Here is an 18,874-nt window from a genome sequence, read left to right on the forward strand (position 1 = left end):
TTAAATACTAATCAGTAGCCAATTCCTCAGGGTGGGAAGATTCTTCTCCAGCCACTTAATATTTTTGGATATGGTTTCCAGAACAATTTGAAAAATTTCCAGATGTGATCCTTGGGCCTTAAGAGATTCAAAGAACAGTTTCACCTGAAAAATAAGCAAGAAAAGGATAACTGATATGGTTCATAAAACACTTTCTCTTCCAAAGGGTTTCAAAACAGCTTATATATAAATTACACAAACACAGGCGCAAGCATTTCTTTGCCAATCTCTGAAAGGTTATTTTCTTCTTCTCTTTTTTGGGCATAATTATTATTTCACTTTACCTTCAAACAATAGATAAAATAAGACAGGAATGACAAATCTTACAAGTGAACACACTGTGGGTAAAGAAGTTAAGAGATTGAGCCAAGGGCTTCCCTGGTGGCGCAGTGGTTGAGAGTCCACCTGCCGATGCAGCGGACACGGGTTCATGCCCCGTTCCGGGAAGATCCCACATGCCGCGGAGCGGCTGGGCCCGTGAGCCATGACCACTGAGCCTGTGCGTCCGGAGCCTGTGCTCCAAAAAAAGAGATTGAGCCAAGTCATAGAGTAAGCAGTGATCTGAGATTTAAGTACTAGAATTCTGAATTTGCTTGTAAAGTAAATAAATTTGAGATTTATTGTGGAAAGAAGATGTAAAACACTAGAATGCTTTTTTTTAAAAAAGTAGAATTACCAAAAAGAGTAACTTTGTTAAAAAGACCTTTATGCACTCTTCCAAATTTCAATATAATCACTCGAGTGATGATACAATATGAATGAAATAATACAAAAAGACTCATCCCTCAAGTATAATTTCCATCTTGAATGCTATGAACATTAGTCCTATCCCTTCCATTTACTTGCTATGTGACATTGGACAAACAGCTTATTTTCTTTTAATAAAGTAACAACTTCAAACCAGATTGCATCTAAGTTTACTTTCAATTCTACAGCTTGAACATTTATTTTTAAATTGTTAGCAATATAGAGTCACAAACCTCTTGCAACTCATCCTTGGAAGAAAAGTGAGATGTTGTGCCAGAGATGATCATTCTTATGGGAAATGAGCCCAACTCAAATCTGAAAATAAAAGGAACCTCATAGATTTAAGTAATAGAAATAATGACCTTATGTTTATAACATGCTATATATTTAAAATATATAACATTAATAACTATATGATAAATTTGTGCCTTGCAATGGATACTATTAATTACCACAAGAATAACTCATATTCATCCAGTAAAATCTGAAAGCTATGAAATTTATCAAATTTGACCATAAGATTAAAATGTAAATAAAGCTTTTTTTAGGAAATATGACCAATGTTTACGTTTAAATTTAAGTTTATATTTAAAGCAGCATTCTCTACATTTTGGATTATACACTCATCAATAAATATTTTTTGACCAAGAATTTCCCAATATACATATTTTTATTTATGAATTATATGCATGTACTATGTTAAAGGTAAAAAAGAAAATTTAAGAGCATAAGATAACAAATAATACATGTAGTATTATTTTCTTCTTGCACTGTAGGGCATTGTCTTACATACTTCCCCACCTCATTTTGGACACCACTGTGTTTATACATTATGTTTATTGGGCATTGTTCGTTGAACTCTCATTCAAAGCCACAGATGGCATCCTTTACCCCAGTGTCTTATATAGAGAATTTGTACCGCAGGTCAAAGAGATTCATGCTGTAAAGCAGAGCATAGATACATCTCAGAAATGGTCCCAAGTCTGGACTGTGCACCATGGTTGGGCAGGAGGATAATTTCCAGTTATGAAATAAATCTACAGCATTGCAGAAAAGTCTGACCATTTCAGGAGGGGACAGACAGTCATGCAAACAACCAAACCGATGATTCCAGTAAGGTCTTTAAGGAAAGACATTTTAAAAAAGCAGTTTTTTAACTATTTAGTCTCATGTAGATGTCAACCCCTTGAAGGTCCGGGAGTGGGGTAGAAATGTGCTTTTTACCGACAAAAAGCTGTCTGTGAGGACTGAGTTCTTTATGGCTAAGAAATGATAGGGAAGAGGAACTGAGAATGACTGACATCAGAGATGCTAACTGATACAAAGATAAACAGAGCATTCAGGGTATTTTCCATAGAGTTAATAAGTGACATTTTGGATTTGGATGAGGAATGGCTGAGCACTTAGCAGGAGGTTTGTTGTGAGAGAAAGCAATGCCATCCTGTACATTCCAATGGAATCTAATCATTGTTGGTTTTTCTGGGACTCTTTTAGGTTCAGGAGCATACTGAGTGAGCTCTAGTTTTCCCCAAAGTTGAAACCCCAGAAAAGACTCATAACCTATCCAGTTTTGGAGGGGAGCTCCCAAAACATTTCTGATTGAATTTCTTTTAGCTACTCCAAGCTCTCCACTGTGCCACCTCCCCAGGGGAACTGGAAATAGGGATTATTTCTCTTCAGAATTCCTGAAGTTTTTTCCCCCCAGTGTTTGATGTACTATATATGGCTTCAATGTATTCTTCAGGGTTGTGGAGAGAGCCAGAAGGGAATGGGGGGATGGGGCTGATGACTGGATTTAACTCAGCTCTTACTTGTTCCCAGCAATTCTTCATTGCCTGGGCTGAGTAAGAGAAATCTGTTTCCCATTCCCTTTATTTCATTCCTCTCACTTATACCTGGACAGGACAATTTGGGCTAGTGAGTTTTAAAATTGACAGACTTCATCAAACTATTTGAGTAAAAATGGTATCACTGGGATCATTTGGTTATACATGGTTTTAGGCAACTGAGATATCTGGGTGGAAGAACACACACTGGATGTAAACAAATACCAACTTTTTAAGGAGATGGATCCAATTTTCTTTTACAAACTTCCAGGCTAATTGCTGCCCCTTTGGATTTCTGGCAATTGCATGAAGAAGAGCTGCCAAGTCCTGTGTCTTGATAACCTTTCCTTCCATTCCTAGTTCAATTAACCTGAAGAAATAAAAATCACTTAATTTTTCATGGTTTGTGTTTTATAATGGAAATTAACTCAGGCTATCAGTATATTAGAAGAATCAGAGAGAAAGAGGCATGACGAAAAAGTGTGATGTACCAAAAACAGTAATAAAGTCTCTACTGGCTAACATTTTTACTATTCCAATTAAACTTTTACTTTTTTCTAGAAGTAATTTTATTCACTTATTATTTCAAAGAACTTTGATTAGCATCTTATATACATCTTATATTAGCATCTTAAAATACAAGATGATTAGCATCTTGTATTTTGTACAATAATTTTCTGCCAAGGTTCTGAAAGTAAAACATAGCTATTTGTTTAATGTCAATCACATGTTAATAACTAAGGAATATCTGTTTTGCATTTTGTCAATATATATTTTTGGAAGTAAGGTCAAAGCGGTTCAAATTCTGATTCAGTTATTATTATATGCCTTTGAAATTGGTGGCTGAAATTTTAGTATCTTCCCTGAATATGTGTAAGTTTACTTTTAACAATTTAGTTAAATTCACTTACTTCATTAACTTTTCCTGATGTTTGCTGGTTGACAATGCATACATAATTTTGTTTTTTTCAGCACCTGACAATGACAATTTGTATTGCTCTAAAAGGTAATTCCATGCTGCTGTTGTTTGAGCACCCACGGAGTACACAATCTTTAAAACATCTGTTGGGATACTGTAATATTGAGCACAAAAGTGAAAAAAAAACTTCTATGAAAGAAAAAATTCTTTTTTTCTTATTATGATTTTAAATTGCTATAACAGAATCACCCCTGAGTTATTTCCAGTACCTAGCATATTAAACCTTTTTTTCTGGCAAATTTTTAAAAAAATATTTTATGTAATTCTACTTTGCAAATTATTTGTGGTTTTTTTTCCTCCTGATGATAAAATGTTAACAAGGATAATAATCATAAAAATGTAAACTACTTGGAGCTGAAAACAGAAAGTTGATGGAATGAATAAATAAAAAGGTGATTTCTGAAATATAAATGCACTCGTTTATATAGAATTCTATCATTAAATAGCATATATTGGTGCTATATGATTTTTTTATAAAGATTATTACTTGCTGCTTTAATGTCACACTAGGAGTATTTTCTAGCCTGTCTGAGGGTTATCTGACTCTCTAGGTGTAGAGAATTATATTTTAGCACAGCTGTTTAGAGTTCAGTCATTTTATAATTCTGTAAAACTGATAAGATGCAATATTATTAGTTTCTGTCCACCTAAAGAAGACACCATGGTTTTGGGGTTTTATTGTCCTATAGGATACTAACTAGTTTTGATTTTAATTTGTTATGATTTTTAATCCCAAATATCATTAGATCAATAATAAATGATATTCATATTGATGGTGTGGAATAACCAAAACACAGAGAAGTAGGGATGGGACAGGAAATTTGTATTTATCATGCAGGGACCATAAGATTGTACTAGTCTCTATACAACTTATTTAACTGTCAAAGCTACCCAGTGAGATAGAAAAATTATGCTAATTTTTAAAAAGTGGAAATAAAGCTTGGAAATGTTAAGTAACTTGCACCAAGCTGACATACTAGCCTTTTTGGAGATGGGATTTAGACCTATGGTTCTAATACTGTGCTATTTCCACTGTACTATATGTATTTAAATATCCCAAGAGACTTTGAATCATAAAACAAAAAGTAATTAAATTACATTCCACGTTATTTTGCTTTAGTGTGTTTTACTGTACAAATTTATAAAAATTGGTAACAAATAAATTGTAAGTTCCTTGAAGGCAGAATACATAGTTGTTTTGTTCACTAGTTTATTCTTAGCACCAAATGCAGTGCCTGGCACATAGGCAACAGGCAAAGCATTGTATTTTGAATTCAAGAATGAAGTAATCAATTAATCAATAAAAGGAAATTCCCCTTTAGGATTAATACTAGTGCTCTTGAAGTTTAGAAAAAAGAAACCTACAATATATGATTATGTGTTCTTGATTACAAGCTTAAATGAGATTTACCCAGAAATTTTTCATAGGCATAGCATCCTATTCAACAAGTTGAACCATTGTATCTACTGGACTTGAGTTACTGCAGGTAAGATCATCCCTCTTATAACTAGCATAAAGACAGAATAATATTCTGTTGTGTTATAGGGCAACAGATGTTTATATTTTAGCCTTACTCATACAGTTCATTTAAACATGAACAAAAAGAAGAGAAAGATATAGCTAAAAGAAATTTTTGTTCTGAAACTGATTTTAAGCCTAAATCCCAAAGAGTGAAAAAGTCCAAAAAGAAGAAAATGAATTACTTTTTTTTAAAGAAGAATTCAAGAAAAGATTTCAAAAAGCTCACTGAGATTTAGTTATGTGGAGATAAATTATAATAGCATTTCATAACAATTTGGCAGAGGGAAAATTGACACCATTGCTTTACATGGTACTAAAGTTGTGAATTATTTTTTCTATTTTAAAAAGGAATTTTCCTTAATTCATATACAGATTTGATTTCTCAAAACATCCAACTGGAGAGTTAGAGTTTTAATAGCAACAATATAAAATCATGTGTTGGACAGAAATCAAGGCTTACATTGAAAAGATCGTGGCGTCTTTCAGTACTTATGGGTTGCAGCTGCTAAACTAAACTGCAACATAATCCTTTTGATCACCAGGCATCTACTTGATTACAACCACCACTGGAATCAATTTCGCCACCATACACATCCTTTAGATGGCCCAAATCATCAGTTTCCTATCGAAGTTGAAACTTGGGGCTAAGGCTGGGGTGTGGTATTGGTTAATTGGTTAATGAAGAAGTAAACACATTTAAAAAAGGCACGCTCCCCCCCCCCTTTTTTTTTAGTTTCGTCAACTGATCACTGGTGTTTGGATTGCATAAACATTTCACATTGCTTTTTACCTTTAAAAGGCATTACTCTTGGAGATTGGGCAGCCGCCCTGCCGGCCTCCACCCTCTGGCCATCTTTCTGGTACCATGCTAATGTTTATTAGCTCTCCCCTACAGGGACTTAAACCTCACTTCCCACAAAATCTATCCAGCACTTGCTATGTGGGAGCATGAAACAAGGGTATGTAATTCCCAGCATGTTTTTTTTTTTTCTATCCTCACTAAAAGGTTTTAGATCTAATGTCTTGCATGATCAAAGACTTTTACATCAAAGTGAAAGGAACAGGGTTTCCCTGGTGGCGCACTGGTTGAGAGTCCTCCTGCCGATGCAGGGGACGTGGGTTTGTGCCCCGGTCTGGGAAGATCCCACATGCCGCGGAGCGGCTGGGCCCGTGAGCCATGGCCACTGAGCCTGCACGTCCGGAGCCTGTGCTCCGCAACGGGAGAGGCCACAACAGTGAGAGGCTCGCGTACCGCAAAAAAAAAAAAAAAAGTGAAAAGAACAAAGAAAAGGACAGAAGTCCAGATCTACTTTAATTTTCCACTGGATTCCATCCACTGAGAGAAGAGTTCAGTTGCCTTCTGGATGCAAGGAGCATGGTTCAAATAACAGGCCAGCTTCAAGAGAGCCGAACGAAGCCTTCTGTCCCAGACGGAGCCCTCGTCGCGCCAGCTTTGCATGTCAATTACTGGCTTAAAATACTGGAGAAGATAATGCTGCAGAAAGCATAGGATGGTTTACAGAAAGGCACTGTGTATTTTACTTAATGAATTTTCTGAAAGAAACACAAACCTTGAGATTTTCAGTGACATCTGAAACATTCCTTCTTTCCATGATGTGGTATTCCAGGCCTTTGAGAAGTGCAGGGATGCTTGTTTCATGTTGGAGATAGCGGGTCAGGTCAAGGGCTTTGTCTAGAGTCAACCTTCCTGCACTGAGGTATAAAACAAATGTCAGTGGCTTGTGCATATCTTACAGTTCTTAACATTTTAAATAGTAAAACAAATATGATATAGAGAGCAATAACAGAAGCAGTTCATTATATTCAGGCCATTTGGTTTAAATCCTTGTTCTGCCACTGACTTGGGCAAATTAACCTCTCTGGGCTTCAGCTGCTTCCCCAATACAATGGGGATAGTAAGAGTATCTACTTTAGTCCTCTGTTGTAAGGTTAAATGAGTTAATACAGGTAAAGTGCTTAGACTAATGTCTAACACAAATAAGAGCTTTGTAAATGAAAATGAAATAAATATTAGCTAATATTAATGTTTAGTACCAAATAATATCAAATTTTCATATATTTGTCATTCTCTAATTGCCTAATTTGTGGGTCTGACTTGTTCCTCCAAGCACATTTGGAACTTTGAGGACAGGTGCCATGTCTTTTGTTTCTTTGATGTCCCTCCTAGAGCCTAACAGAGAAGCAGCACTTATTCTGAGTGGGTCCAAACAAGGATTTTCATTTTTTTTAAAGAATCTATTTAGATTCTAAAGTGATATGCTTTCTCTACATTTTCCTTTAATGAGAAGAACAAACAACAAAACTATTATTCTGAATATCAAAACATTAGGATCTCTTCTGTAGAGGAAATAAACCATTATCCTGTCACTTTTGTAAAGTGGTTTTCACATGTGTTTCTGAGAAGACCTGTGTCCCTGAAGCATCTATAAACCATTCTTGCCAGCATCCAACTCCCAGATTAAGCATAACAGTTTTATATGGAAACAGATTCCAGAACAAAGATATCTGTTTTGAATTTTTCATTAATATAATGCCCTATCTCCTATGGGTTTTTAAAATTTTAAATTCTCATCTAAAATGAGGGAACTGAAACTAGAAAGAAGTGACATTAAAAGCAAGCAACTTTTGTTGTGACTATACTCTTCTCAGCCACAATGACATACTGCTTTAAAACAGACTTAACAGTAAATTTTCCAAACATTTCATCTGAAGACAGAGGGCTGGACTATATGCTCTATGATTTTATGGTCTGCTATATTTTTTAAAAAACAAATCCACAAAATGTCACTATTCCTGCCCACATGTGTAAGTGTCATAATACATAGTGCAGTAGATAAGTACAAATATAGTCACAACCTTTAAAATTTTAAATCTAGTGCACAATCCATTCATTACTTTGCTCACATTGGGGAAATCAATATGAAACTGGTAGAGAAATTAAGGAAGAATTGGCTGCTTATGTTTATTCTTCTTTAGACTTTCCTGGAAAGACCAAGTGTTTTCTTTCCTTTTTCCCATTTATCATCAATAGAATAAAATGTAGAATAAATCAGGTCACAAGGTCTCCAACAGAAAAAATATTAAGGATCAGGTGGAGTATTATGCATTGTAAGCTTTTCCTATTCTAAGAATTTCTGTAATGTACTCACTTTACTCAGTGTGACATATTATTTCCTTTCAGATGCTATAAAGTATACTAAGAGGATCAGTAACAGGAAGAAACTAGGTATTATATTCTAGGGTTAAAATTTTAAAAAGAATGTTTAACACATAAAACTCATTTTATATTAATCTTGTTTTTCTTTTTAGCCCAGTCTAATTTATTTTTTACTTAGACAAATGCCATTATTTACTCTTATATTTACCTACTTTAAAACACTTTAATCTTAATATTCATTTAAGAGGGACTCCTTTTCTTTTTATAAGGTTATTATTTAATAAAAAACCAGCCCCTCATTACCTGCCCTCTGCTTCAATCAATGCACAAAACGTTATCTGAATGTCTGTTTAGCTTAAAAACTAAGCCCACATATAAGCATATACTTCAGCCCAACAGGAAAAAGTCTATCTACTTATTTACATAAGGTTTCAGCTAAATGGTACCTTTGTGAAATAAACTGTATTCCTGAGGAAACAATTTGGGGCTTCTTTTTATGGTGTTGGACTTAAAGAAATAAATAATTTACCTGTAAGGAAATTATGGTTGTCATTTTAATTCCACCCAACTCAGAGGAGATCCAAGTCTTAAATTATATTTAATAATAAGTATGAAAACCCAATTGAAATGAATATGCATTCCTGGGTCAAATTCTGTCTCTAAACTAAATGTGATCACAGATTACATCCTTTAACTCTTAAATAGATATTTCACAAAGAAGGGAAGGAAGAGATATATATCACCAAAGCAAAGTAGCAAGTAAAAATATTTAGACCTATTATGAGATGTTTAAATTGTTTTCTTATATAATTACTTTTATTATAAAAGTAATATAAACAAACTACAAAACAATTGGAAATTAAAGGGAAAAACTCATAATTTCATTACCTTACATATTTACTAATAGCACTTTGGAATATTTCTTCCTGTTTTTGTTTCTCTCACTTTTAGCTTATTTTTTTTCATGTAACTGCAAACATAATAATACCTAAGCTTACATTCTGCTTTTTTTCCAATTTCACATTATTTGAAATGCATTTTTCTATGTTATCACTTCACCTTCCCATTCAACGCATGATTTTTTAAACAATTTATATTAGATAATACTAATAATGTTAACAGCTACCATTTATTGAGCATTTATTACTGTACTTAGTGCTTTATCTACATTATCTTAAGCAATCCTCAAAACAACCCTGCATGATAGACATTATTATTATTGGAGTTTTAAAGACAAGAAAAGTTTTAAAGACTAGAAAATTTAGGCTTAGAAAGGTTAAATGGCTTGTCAAAGGTCAAACAATAAGTGAAGAGGTAGTACTTAGTTGATTAGTTTTAAACCAAAATTTGTACTCAGAAGTTCATTAACCAGTCTACCTAGTAAAGAAATTATTGCTTTTCCACTGATGCATCAGTAACTATAGGGTTCCTTCTGCTAAATTTACACTACACATAAATTTAGAGGCTAGAAACAGCAAAAAAGACTTTGCAACTACTTGAAAGATTGGCTTTCATTTGCTGAGTTGTCAATATCCTTCCTTCTGCCTGGTCTTAAATTTGTAATCTACCTTCTTTGCAATCTGCTCAGAGTATCTCCTTTAAGCAGACAAACCTCCCTCAACTAATGATAATCCACTTCTCAGCTAGTCTATCATGCATCCACTCAGACGTAGGATAGCTATGCTACTATGATGCTCCTGAGACCTATGGGACTGAGGATTAAGCTCTCAATCCTCTCACTTTTCTAACTAGGGAATTCTATTGTACAGAGAAGCTGTGTCTGAGAGATGTCTTGCTGGTTACATTTATGTAATTTGACCTAAATAAGGATCGGAAAGGAAATAATATGTCACACTGAATAAAGTGAGTACATTACAGTAATTCTCAGAATAGGAAAAGCTTACATAATGCAAAATATGCCACCTGATCCCCAATTTTTTTTCCATTGGTGACCTTGTGATTTATTCTACATATTATTCTGTTGATGATAAATGGGAAAAAGGAAAGAAAACACTTTGTCTTTCCAGGAAAGTAAAAAGAGGAACAAACATAAGCAGCCAATTCCTCCTTCATTTTTCTACCAATTTCATATTGACTTCCCCAGTGTGAGCAAAGTAATGAATGGATTGTGTACTAGATTTTAAAATTATAAAGGTTATAACCATATTTATACCTTTTGTCCAACAGATTACATTGGTATTTGGTGAAACAGCAAGCTACTAGCATAAACAAATTTAAAATCTAGGTCAAAAGCTTAAATGCCTGGGGGGTCCACCATAAGTGAGTGAAGCAGGCCCCTCATGTGTACCACTTAGGACTTTGGTACATAGGAGAATGTAGGCCTGGCCCAAAGGAAGATCTGCCCACTCTACCCTCCTGTATGGTTGCCCTGTGGGAATGAAGGCCCACAGTTGCCAAATTTTCTCATTATTTAAGAGATTCCAGAAGTCAGGATTTCTACATAAACTTCTCCATATTTTAAAATGTTGGATTAAAGTTTTAAACGCTGGGTGGGTCAAAATACTTTATCAGTGGGTAGGCTGTGGCCTAATGGCCTGTATTTGACCTCCATTCATATCCATATCATGTGAATGATTAACACTGAACGTTTGATTTGAAATCTAATGTATCTGGTGATAAAGCAGTTATTTCCTATGAAATCAGATGAATTTTTGCATTACCTTACTAGCTGAAATGCATCATGAATCAGACTTATTCTGTCCTTAGGTCTGAGAAATGTGTGGTTCTGATTCAGCAGTGTAATGAGTTGGTCCCATCCATGCCCCTCATAGTGGACAATGTAGTAGCCATTTGAGTCCACATTGAATTTTACCCAACTGGTCTTCTCAGGTAAATCCAGAGTATCTAGGAGGAGAAAATTGGTATAAGTATTTCCTTATTGACGTGCACACCAGGAACATCTCCAAAAGTGTTAGTCTCCATACTATTTCTCCATACTATTACTAATAAATAAAGGAGAAGACAAAGTTTTGGAAGACTCAACAATGATCCTTATTTTCATAGTCTGCTGGATGGCTTATTTTGGGGATGATGACCTTATTAAATTAATAAATAAACTAATTCCTAGGAAAAGGACTGATGAATTTGTTCTCAAAAGCAGTCTATGCAGGTTTAAGAGGCATGCAAGGGCCCAGTGAGCCAGATGATGAACATGACTGGAATTTGGCTTGATTTATTGGTGGCCTTGTCTCAAGGTTTATTTACTGCTCATTGAAATATGTATATGTAAATAGGTGATCCATTTGTCCAGTCCTTATTTTGGGCAAAATAAGGACTGTAGGCTGAACACGACATTATGATGGGAACATTCTCAAATTTCAGTGATGTGTTTAAAGGGGAAATTAAAACTGTATTATTTTTAATATGACAGACATTATACTAGGTGGTAAAATAACATTACCATATTCTCTCAAAAGCTCTGTGAGGCTTAATCCCCATTCAAAATAAGATGAGAAAACTGAAACTCAGAAGAAGTTAAAAAATTTTCTTAAGGGCATACATCTAATATGTGACAGAATGAGGATTTGAATCCAGAGCGAATCAATTCCAGAGTGTATGCCTTTATCCACTGAACTAGTATGTATTAAAAGACATAAGATAGGATGCCATCATTTCTTTTTTTTTTTTTATTTTATTTATTTATTTATGGCTGTGTTGGGTCTTCGTTTCTGTGCGAGGGCTTTCTCTAGTTGCGGCAAGTGGGGGCCACTCCTCATCGCGGTGCGCGGGCCTCTCATTATCGCGGCCTCTCTCGTTGCGGAGCACAGGCTCCAGATGCGCAGGCTCAGTAATTGTGGCTCACGGGGCTAGCTGCTCCGTGGCATGTGGGATCTTCCCAGACCAGGGCTCGAACCCATGTCCCCTGCATTGGCAGGCAGATTCTCAACCTCTGCACCACCAGGGAAGCCCCATCATTTCTTAATATAAATATAAACCTATCTCTAAGTGCTAGAAGCACAAGAGAACTTTCCACTGAATAAAAAATTCAGACTTTCTAGCTAAATGGTTCTTTTAGTAACACATATATGGAAAAATGAGAACTTCCTCAAACATATATCATTCATTGTCAGATTGACTTACAGTATCTTTCCTCCAAATATCTCAGAACATGTTTAATTTCAGAATTAAAACAGCTATTGGCTAGTTAGTTCATTACCTGTCTTTGATTTCAGAACGTGTCTGTGAATTGCATTAGAGGAACTTGTGGAATAGGTCACTGGGATATGCCAAAGGTACCTATGTTAGAAAGTAAAGACTGTTACAGACTAAATTAATGGCCATTTCAATTTTCACATCATCAGACTTGGATAGGCTGTAAAAGACACTTAATCACTCATCCTTCACACCATCATAAATTTTATAGGCTAAGACTAGCAGATCCTTGGGTGTGCAAAAGTTCTTCCATAATGATTATGAAGGAGCAGCAATGTATACCTAGTTGAACTCTGTCACAATTACCTGTGCCATTTGCTGTCCAAATATCATACCACAACAAGTTCTGCTGATTGTTTTCTTCTAAGTAAGAGAAAAAAAAATCAATCTTCCTTTCATATTTCCAAAAATTATGACAGCCTGATATTAATTCAAATAACTGAACCAAAGCTGTAGGAAAAGCCCTCCAAGGTAACGATCTTACTCCAGTATGATTTTCTACTTAATCCTTTTGTTCGACAAAGCTACCCACATTCAATCCCCCAATTGCTAAGTGCCTGCAGCAGTGTGTCAGGATCTGCAAACCAGCCAAGTCCAGACAGCAGAGAAGCAGAATGGATTGGAGGAAAAGGCCTCAGTTACTTTTCAATGGCCCTACTATGGTAAATAACTGAAATTGGCTATTTTTTTCTGACTATTTTTTTGGCTATTTTTTTCTAGCAGCTTCTAGAACTCATTTCGTCTATCACAGCAAGCCATATTAGCTATAGTAATCCTGTAAAATCACATGCTTGAAAATACCAATAGGTATAAAACATAAAGAATAGTAACTGAGAATGTGCCCAGTAGTCTTCAGAAAAATATAAAATAGTGAAAGAAACAGCAGACACAGACTCGATCTAATAAAGGGTCAGAAGGGATAATCTACCTGCTAATCCAGAGAGTACAGATAATTAACAAAGCAACTGAAAAATTTATACAAATTGGTAAAAATAGACACATAGATATCACCAAGACTTAATGGATCGAGATTCCTGGATGGATCTTGACTCTAGAAAGAGATTTTTCCAGATAAACATGTTTGGGAGTAAAGAGAGGAAGAGTAGCATTTCATGAGTTTGGATAAGCATGGATCAGAGGATAATAATTTTATAATAGTAATCTAAATACTGCTTCAGGTAGAGGAAAAATACAGATCACTGCAGTAGATATTTGTTATTCTGGGCCAACCACACTATTGAACTCTCTCTGCTGACATTTTGATAAGTTACAGAATTATGAATCCTGTTTTTGCAATAGTAAACCAAACATTAAATTTTCCAGTCTGTGTTGCCAAGCTTCAAGTTGTTTAAGCTCTCTGAAGTTCAGACTTCAGAAGGACATACACAGAAATGGAAGATAAATGGCATAAGAGTTGCTGTTGGATCGAAATAGACATCTGATGACACAAAAAGGGAAAACAGTATATCCTATGTGTTAAAGGCTTTGAATTTGCTTCTGATTCTCAGAAAAATTCTAGAACTGTTATTAGACAGCTAGATCCTTGGGAAAAAATAATAATCAAAAGAGCCAGCACGGATTCACTTGGATTAATTTCATTTCAATTTAACCTCATTCATCTTATTGATAGGGCTAATAGATCAGAGGAAGGTGGACAGTGTTGTATACCTTGATTTTAGTAAAGCCTTTAACAAGTTTTCTCAGGACAGATGACAGTGTGGGTAATTGGATTTGCTTTTATTATCACCAAGAACATCATGTTTTAAGACATTACATTTATAGTCTCTTACTGAAAAACAAAAGAGAGAGGAAGGTCTTAGCATCTAATTTATCAAATAGGGAATGCCTTTTCTGATCAGGTGTATAGCTGTCATAACATTTCCTAGGTATGGGCCAGTCACACAATTTATTAGGGCCCAGAAGTCTAGTATACAGTCAGGGTATATTATATTAGAAATATTACCGATGACCTTCTGCATCAGAACTGAGGTTCTAAAGGTGCGCCCAGGATTACTAAGAATGTGCCCCTCAACAATGCAGTCTGGGCTGATATCAAGGCTAGTTTAGGCCTTTGAGTCCTGTGTAGAAATAGCACCCCATAAAATTGCCAGAGAAGCTGAAAGAAAGCTAATGCGATCACGAACAAACTGAGATGAGGTAAACTAGACCGACAGAAGGAAAGCAGTCACCTTTCCTGCAGGGCCCCCCATTCAGGATCCTCTTTGAACACCCCGTTCAGGAAGCGCTCCTGCTGCAGTCTGAGTGAATTCCCTTCTCGGTTAACCACCACGAGGGGGATTCCTTTCTGCAGAGTCCATGTAGCCATCATCTGCTTCACCTCCATATTTTCCTGCAGAAAGGTGAGCTGAAATGACAAGTGACTTTGGTAACTCAAGACAGAGGAGAGAAGCCAGAGAGAGATGAGAAACTTCGACCTCCTTGGATGCTGGAAACATGGGTGGGACAGGAAGCGGGGACTCTGGCTGCAATCTCCCAGGGGAGCGATGTGGAAACTAGAATGCTGCTCCTCCCCACGCTGCCCGGGGCTGTTCTGCAAATTACCTGAAGCAGGGACGTGTGTGGGAGCTTGAGGGTTAACACAGGGCAGGAAAGGTCAAGAGGAAGGGCTTGAGACTGAAGCCTCCCTTTCAAAACAGAAAAAAAAAAAACCCACCATAAAACCAAAAAACTACTCTCCATTTTATTAACGACAGAATCCAGAGAAGTGGCTTAAGAAGAAATGTCTCTCTTTAGGGAAGCTTTTTAAAAATTCCAATAGAACAATATTATATCAATAGAAGTATATGGAATGGAGAACAAAACCTCTAGCTTTTTAGCTTCTGGTATGTATTGCTGATCACTGAGTGATGCTGAATCTCCCTTTAGAAACTATAATTGATGGGATTACCATAATGCTTTTTAAAAAGTTTGCCTTTTCTTTTTTCCATGATGACTTTCTTTTCTCTTTCCTAAAATGCTCCAATAACTTCCCAGAAGTAAACAAAAAGGGCCTCAAGAAAGACATTCACTCTATTTCCAAACTTAACAGATTTGGTTTGGCATTTTTCAGAGCCTAGAGGATGCCAGTGCAGCAGTAACCACTCAGAAGAATTTTGAGCTGAGATATTTTTAGCTAGCAGCGGGGTTGTGGGAAAGCTGAATTACAACAACAAAAATATAGTAGTAACAGCGTCACCCCCCTAAATGGCCTGAGCATTCTTTCTTCAGGCAGCTTTGTTTCAAGGAAAACTGTGGAGTCTCTATTTCTCTCCAGTTATTTAAAGGGACAGTTGGGCGACTTTACACACTCACTTTGGGCCAGGCGATGAGCCAAATCTCTTCTACTCTACAAGTCTCTTTCTACTTACTGTGTTACTTGTTGTCTTGGAATCGGAATAACAAAATCCACCAGATGTAGAATCACTTTCTAAACAATCCTATAAAACAAGAGTAAAAGAGCACTGCCATTCTGGACACTGATAGTTGGCTGAATATGCATATTAGACATGAATGCAGACATTTATTAGCATGGATATATGAAAATTTAATTCATCTAAACATGGTAATAAGCTCAGCAATTCATTAAAGAATACATAAAATTTACTCTTTTTGTTTTATATGTATAATTGATGTTATGTGACACAATGCTGAGTTAGGTATTCTCAGGAATTTATCATTTTCCTACCACAGTCTCTTTTTTTATTTTTGGCTGTGTTGGGTCTTTTTTGCCATGCACAGGCTTTCTCTAGTTGCAGCGAGCGGGGGCTACTCTGGGCTTCAGTAGTTGTGGCTCGTGGGCTCTAGAGCGCAGGCTCAGTAGTTGTGGCGCATGGGCTTAGTTGCTCCGTGGCACGTGGGATCTTCCCAGACCAGGGCTGTAACCCGTGTCCCCTGCACTGGCAGGCGGATTCTTAACCACTGAGCCACCAGGTAAGTCCCCCACAGTTTCATTTGGCATCAGAAGGGGGTCACCTAGAACTTAGGACCTTTAGGGGAAGTTTGGATGGGAGACTTCCCTGATAACTAGGAAGAAGTTGTGATGTAATTGAAAGAATGAATACTGGACTTAGAGTCAGAAGACAGATTTTAAGAAATGACTACATCATTCACTTGGTATATGGTCTTAAGCAAATCTCTCCCTTTGCATTAGTTTTCCCATCTGTAAAAATGGGGTAAGAATGCCTACCTTACCTTCTTGAGATGGTTATAAGCATGAAGTGACAAAAATTAACATAAGATTGCTCACAGTTAACCTAAAAGAATCCTGTAATTATTGCCCAAATATCTCCTTTAGTCCACTTTACACCCACTACCCACACCAAAGACAGATTCTTCCTTGCTGAAAAAAGGCTTGGTTGATGTCTACACACAGAGACACATACACAAGTACACATCATAGCAAAGGAGAGGGAGAAGAAGAGGGGAGAGAAAAGCAATGTAAGGCTTGTTGTTGACAACCTGAGGGAGAATTGTGGAGAAAGAACATCTGGATCAGCTGCAAGAGGTGATGAAAATGGATAAGGAGAATCTTTATAAGTATTACAAAGGATCGTGTAATTTGATCCCCTTTAGGGTTTTCAAGAAATGGGGGTAAAATGTTTGAGCTACTTTGAAAAAAATTTTAATTATTGCATTTGTCTCTTTAACCACAAACTCACACATAAGTTAAACCTTGAGGGTCCAGACTTAATAAGGGCACAGAAAAATCAAATGAGATAATGCACATGAAGTTTCTTTTTAAACTGTGAAGTGCTATACAAATATTGAACAATATTATTACTGTCCCTGGGACATACGTGCTTATAAAGGAGAGGGGACCTCTTCCGTGTACAATGACTTAGGGTTCTTCTACCTGCAGGCACAAGCTCTGCCAGTTCATTACTTCTATAACAAAGTATTGTCCTTGCATTTGAAAATCTAAGAATATTTTAATAATTATTAGAATCATCTGAGTTGACTGCATGTTTTCTCTGTTTTACCTACTATACTACGTGAATCCCAATGACAGAGAGACCATATGTTCTTTAATCAATCATTAACTGATTATAAGGTCAATAGAATGCTAAGGGCCTGACATGATTCTTTCTCTTAAGCAAATTTTGTTTATTATTATCATTGTTATTATTGAACCAATGGAAACCAATAAAAGAGAATGTCACTGGATGGAACAGATTCATAAGTGCACTTCTAGGCATTCAGCAGAAAGGCAAATCAATGAGGGCTGGAGCTGTCTGTAAGGAGGAGGTGAAATCTCAGCTAGATCTCAAAAGATGGACAGCACCTGAATTGTTGGAAAGAAGAGAGAGCCCTTCAGGTAGCAAGAGCACTAGAAACAGAGGCATGACAGGGATTGAACAGGATTTCTTCCTATGAGGGACGAGGTGTGTCTCACTCAACAGAGAATACAGGCTGGGAAATACATTTGAGCAAGTAGAGTTCAACCTTAAATTTGGGAAGAGAAGATCATGTGTTACATGAAGGAATTACAAAGTTATGAAAGATTTGGAAAAAAAGACAAAAGTGTAGGGTCAACCATAAAAGGGAAACCAAAGAGAAGGAGGTCAAATATTGTTGCCTGACAATGTAACTATTTATAAACCTTCATAATTAGCTTGTCATTTTTTAGGCTTAACAGCAGTCTACTATAACTTAACAGAGGACTTACATTTGAAAAACTGCTCCACAAATCATCATTCTTAGCATTTCTATAGCTGAACTTCTTTAAGTAGTGAATAATTCCTTTCTTGAATTTCTCCTCACTCAGAAAATCCTTGAGCATATTCAAAATACAAGCTCCCTAAATTACAAATAAAAGCAAAGAAAAAAAAGATAAAGGAAAAGGTAGTATATGTTTTTAAAGGAAGCTTATATTTTATGGAACATGTGTAATGTCTGATAAATGAACAGCAAATAAAAAGTGAAACAGGTAGCAATAACCTGGCACCAACAACTTAAACTGTTGATGTACTGGCCTCATTATATTTCTCCCAAAAGCAGAGCTTCCACTAGTCCACAGCATTCACTACCTTTTGATAGGAAACAACATCAAACATTTCCTGTATTTGAGTAGAGGTTTCTGCTTGATTGGAGATAGGATGGGATGAATTTAATGAATCTCTTTTAATTACTTCAAAACACGTGTACAGAAAATCGTCATCCTAAAGAGGAGAGAAATTTTTTTTCAATTTCCATTTGACATTCTCAAAGCAATAGGAAACACGATAGGTTTTATAAGATATTCTCAGAAGTAGGTATTCAATATTTCTTACAAGATGTTTCTTTCCCCTTATATATTCCCCTTTCACCAATTCTCTATTTTGTAAAGGTATAAATTCGACATTCCCTCAGATGCTGCCTGAATATTTACCATGAGCCAATCCCTTCGATACAAAAATAAAACTAAGGTTCCC

General features: G+C 36.1%; 1 protein-coding gene across 1 annotated transcript in view; it reads right to left on the reverse strand.

The window, feature by feature from the left end:
• Positions 1–18,874, reverse strand: part of ERAP2 (endoplasmic reticulum aminopeptidase 2) — a gene marked incomplete at both ends in the record, with an annotated part of 35,475 nt that continues 16,601 nt past the window's right edge. The window contains 12 exons of the mRNA XM_079701961.1: positions 1–144; positions 1,020–1,101; positions 2,842–2,982; positions 3,524–3,685; positions 6,424–6,608; positions 6,685–6,826; positions 10,973–11,156; positions 12,469–12,548; positions 14,654–14,829; positions 15,833–15,901; positions 18,130–18,261; positions 18,491–18,622. Coding sequence (XP_079558087.1) covers positions 1–144; positions 1,020–1,101; positions 2,842–2,982; positions 3,524–3,685; positions 6,424–6,608; positions 6,685–6,826; positions 10,973–11,156; positions 12,469–12,548; positions 14,654–14,829; positions 15,833–15,901; positions 18,130–18,261; positions 18,491–18,622 — 1,629 coding nt within the window. The remainder of the gene's footprint in view (positions 145–1,019; positions 1,102–2,841; positions 2,983–3,523; positions 3,686–6,423; positions 6,609–6,684; positions 6,827–10,972; positions 11,157–12,468; positions 12,549–14,653; positions 14,830–15,832; positions 15,902–18,129; positions 18,262–18,490; positions 18,623–18,874) is intronic.

Source organism: Hyperoodon ampullatus (assembly GCF_949752795.1).
Source record: "Hyperoodon ampullatus genome assembly, chromosome: 4".
NCBI classification, from domain to species: domain Eukaryota; kingdom Metazoa; phylum Chordata; class Mammalia; order Artiodactyla; family Ziphiidae; genus Hyperoodon; species Hyperoodon ampullatus.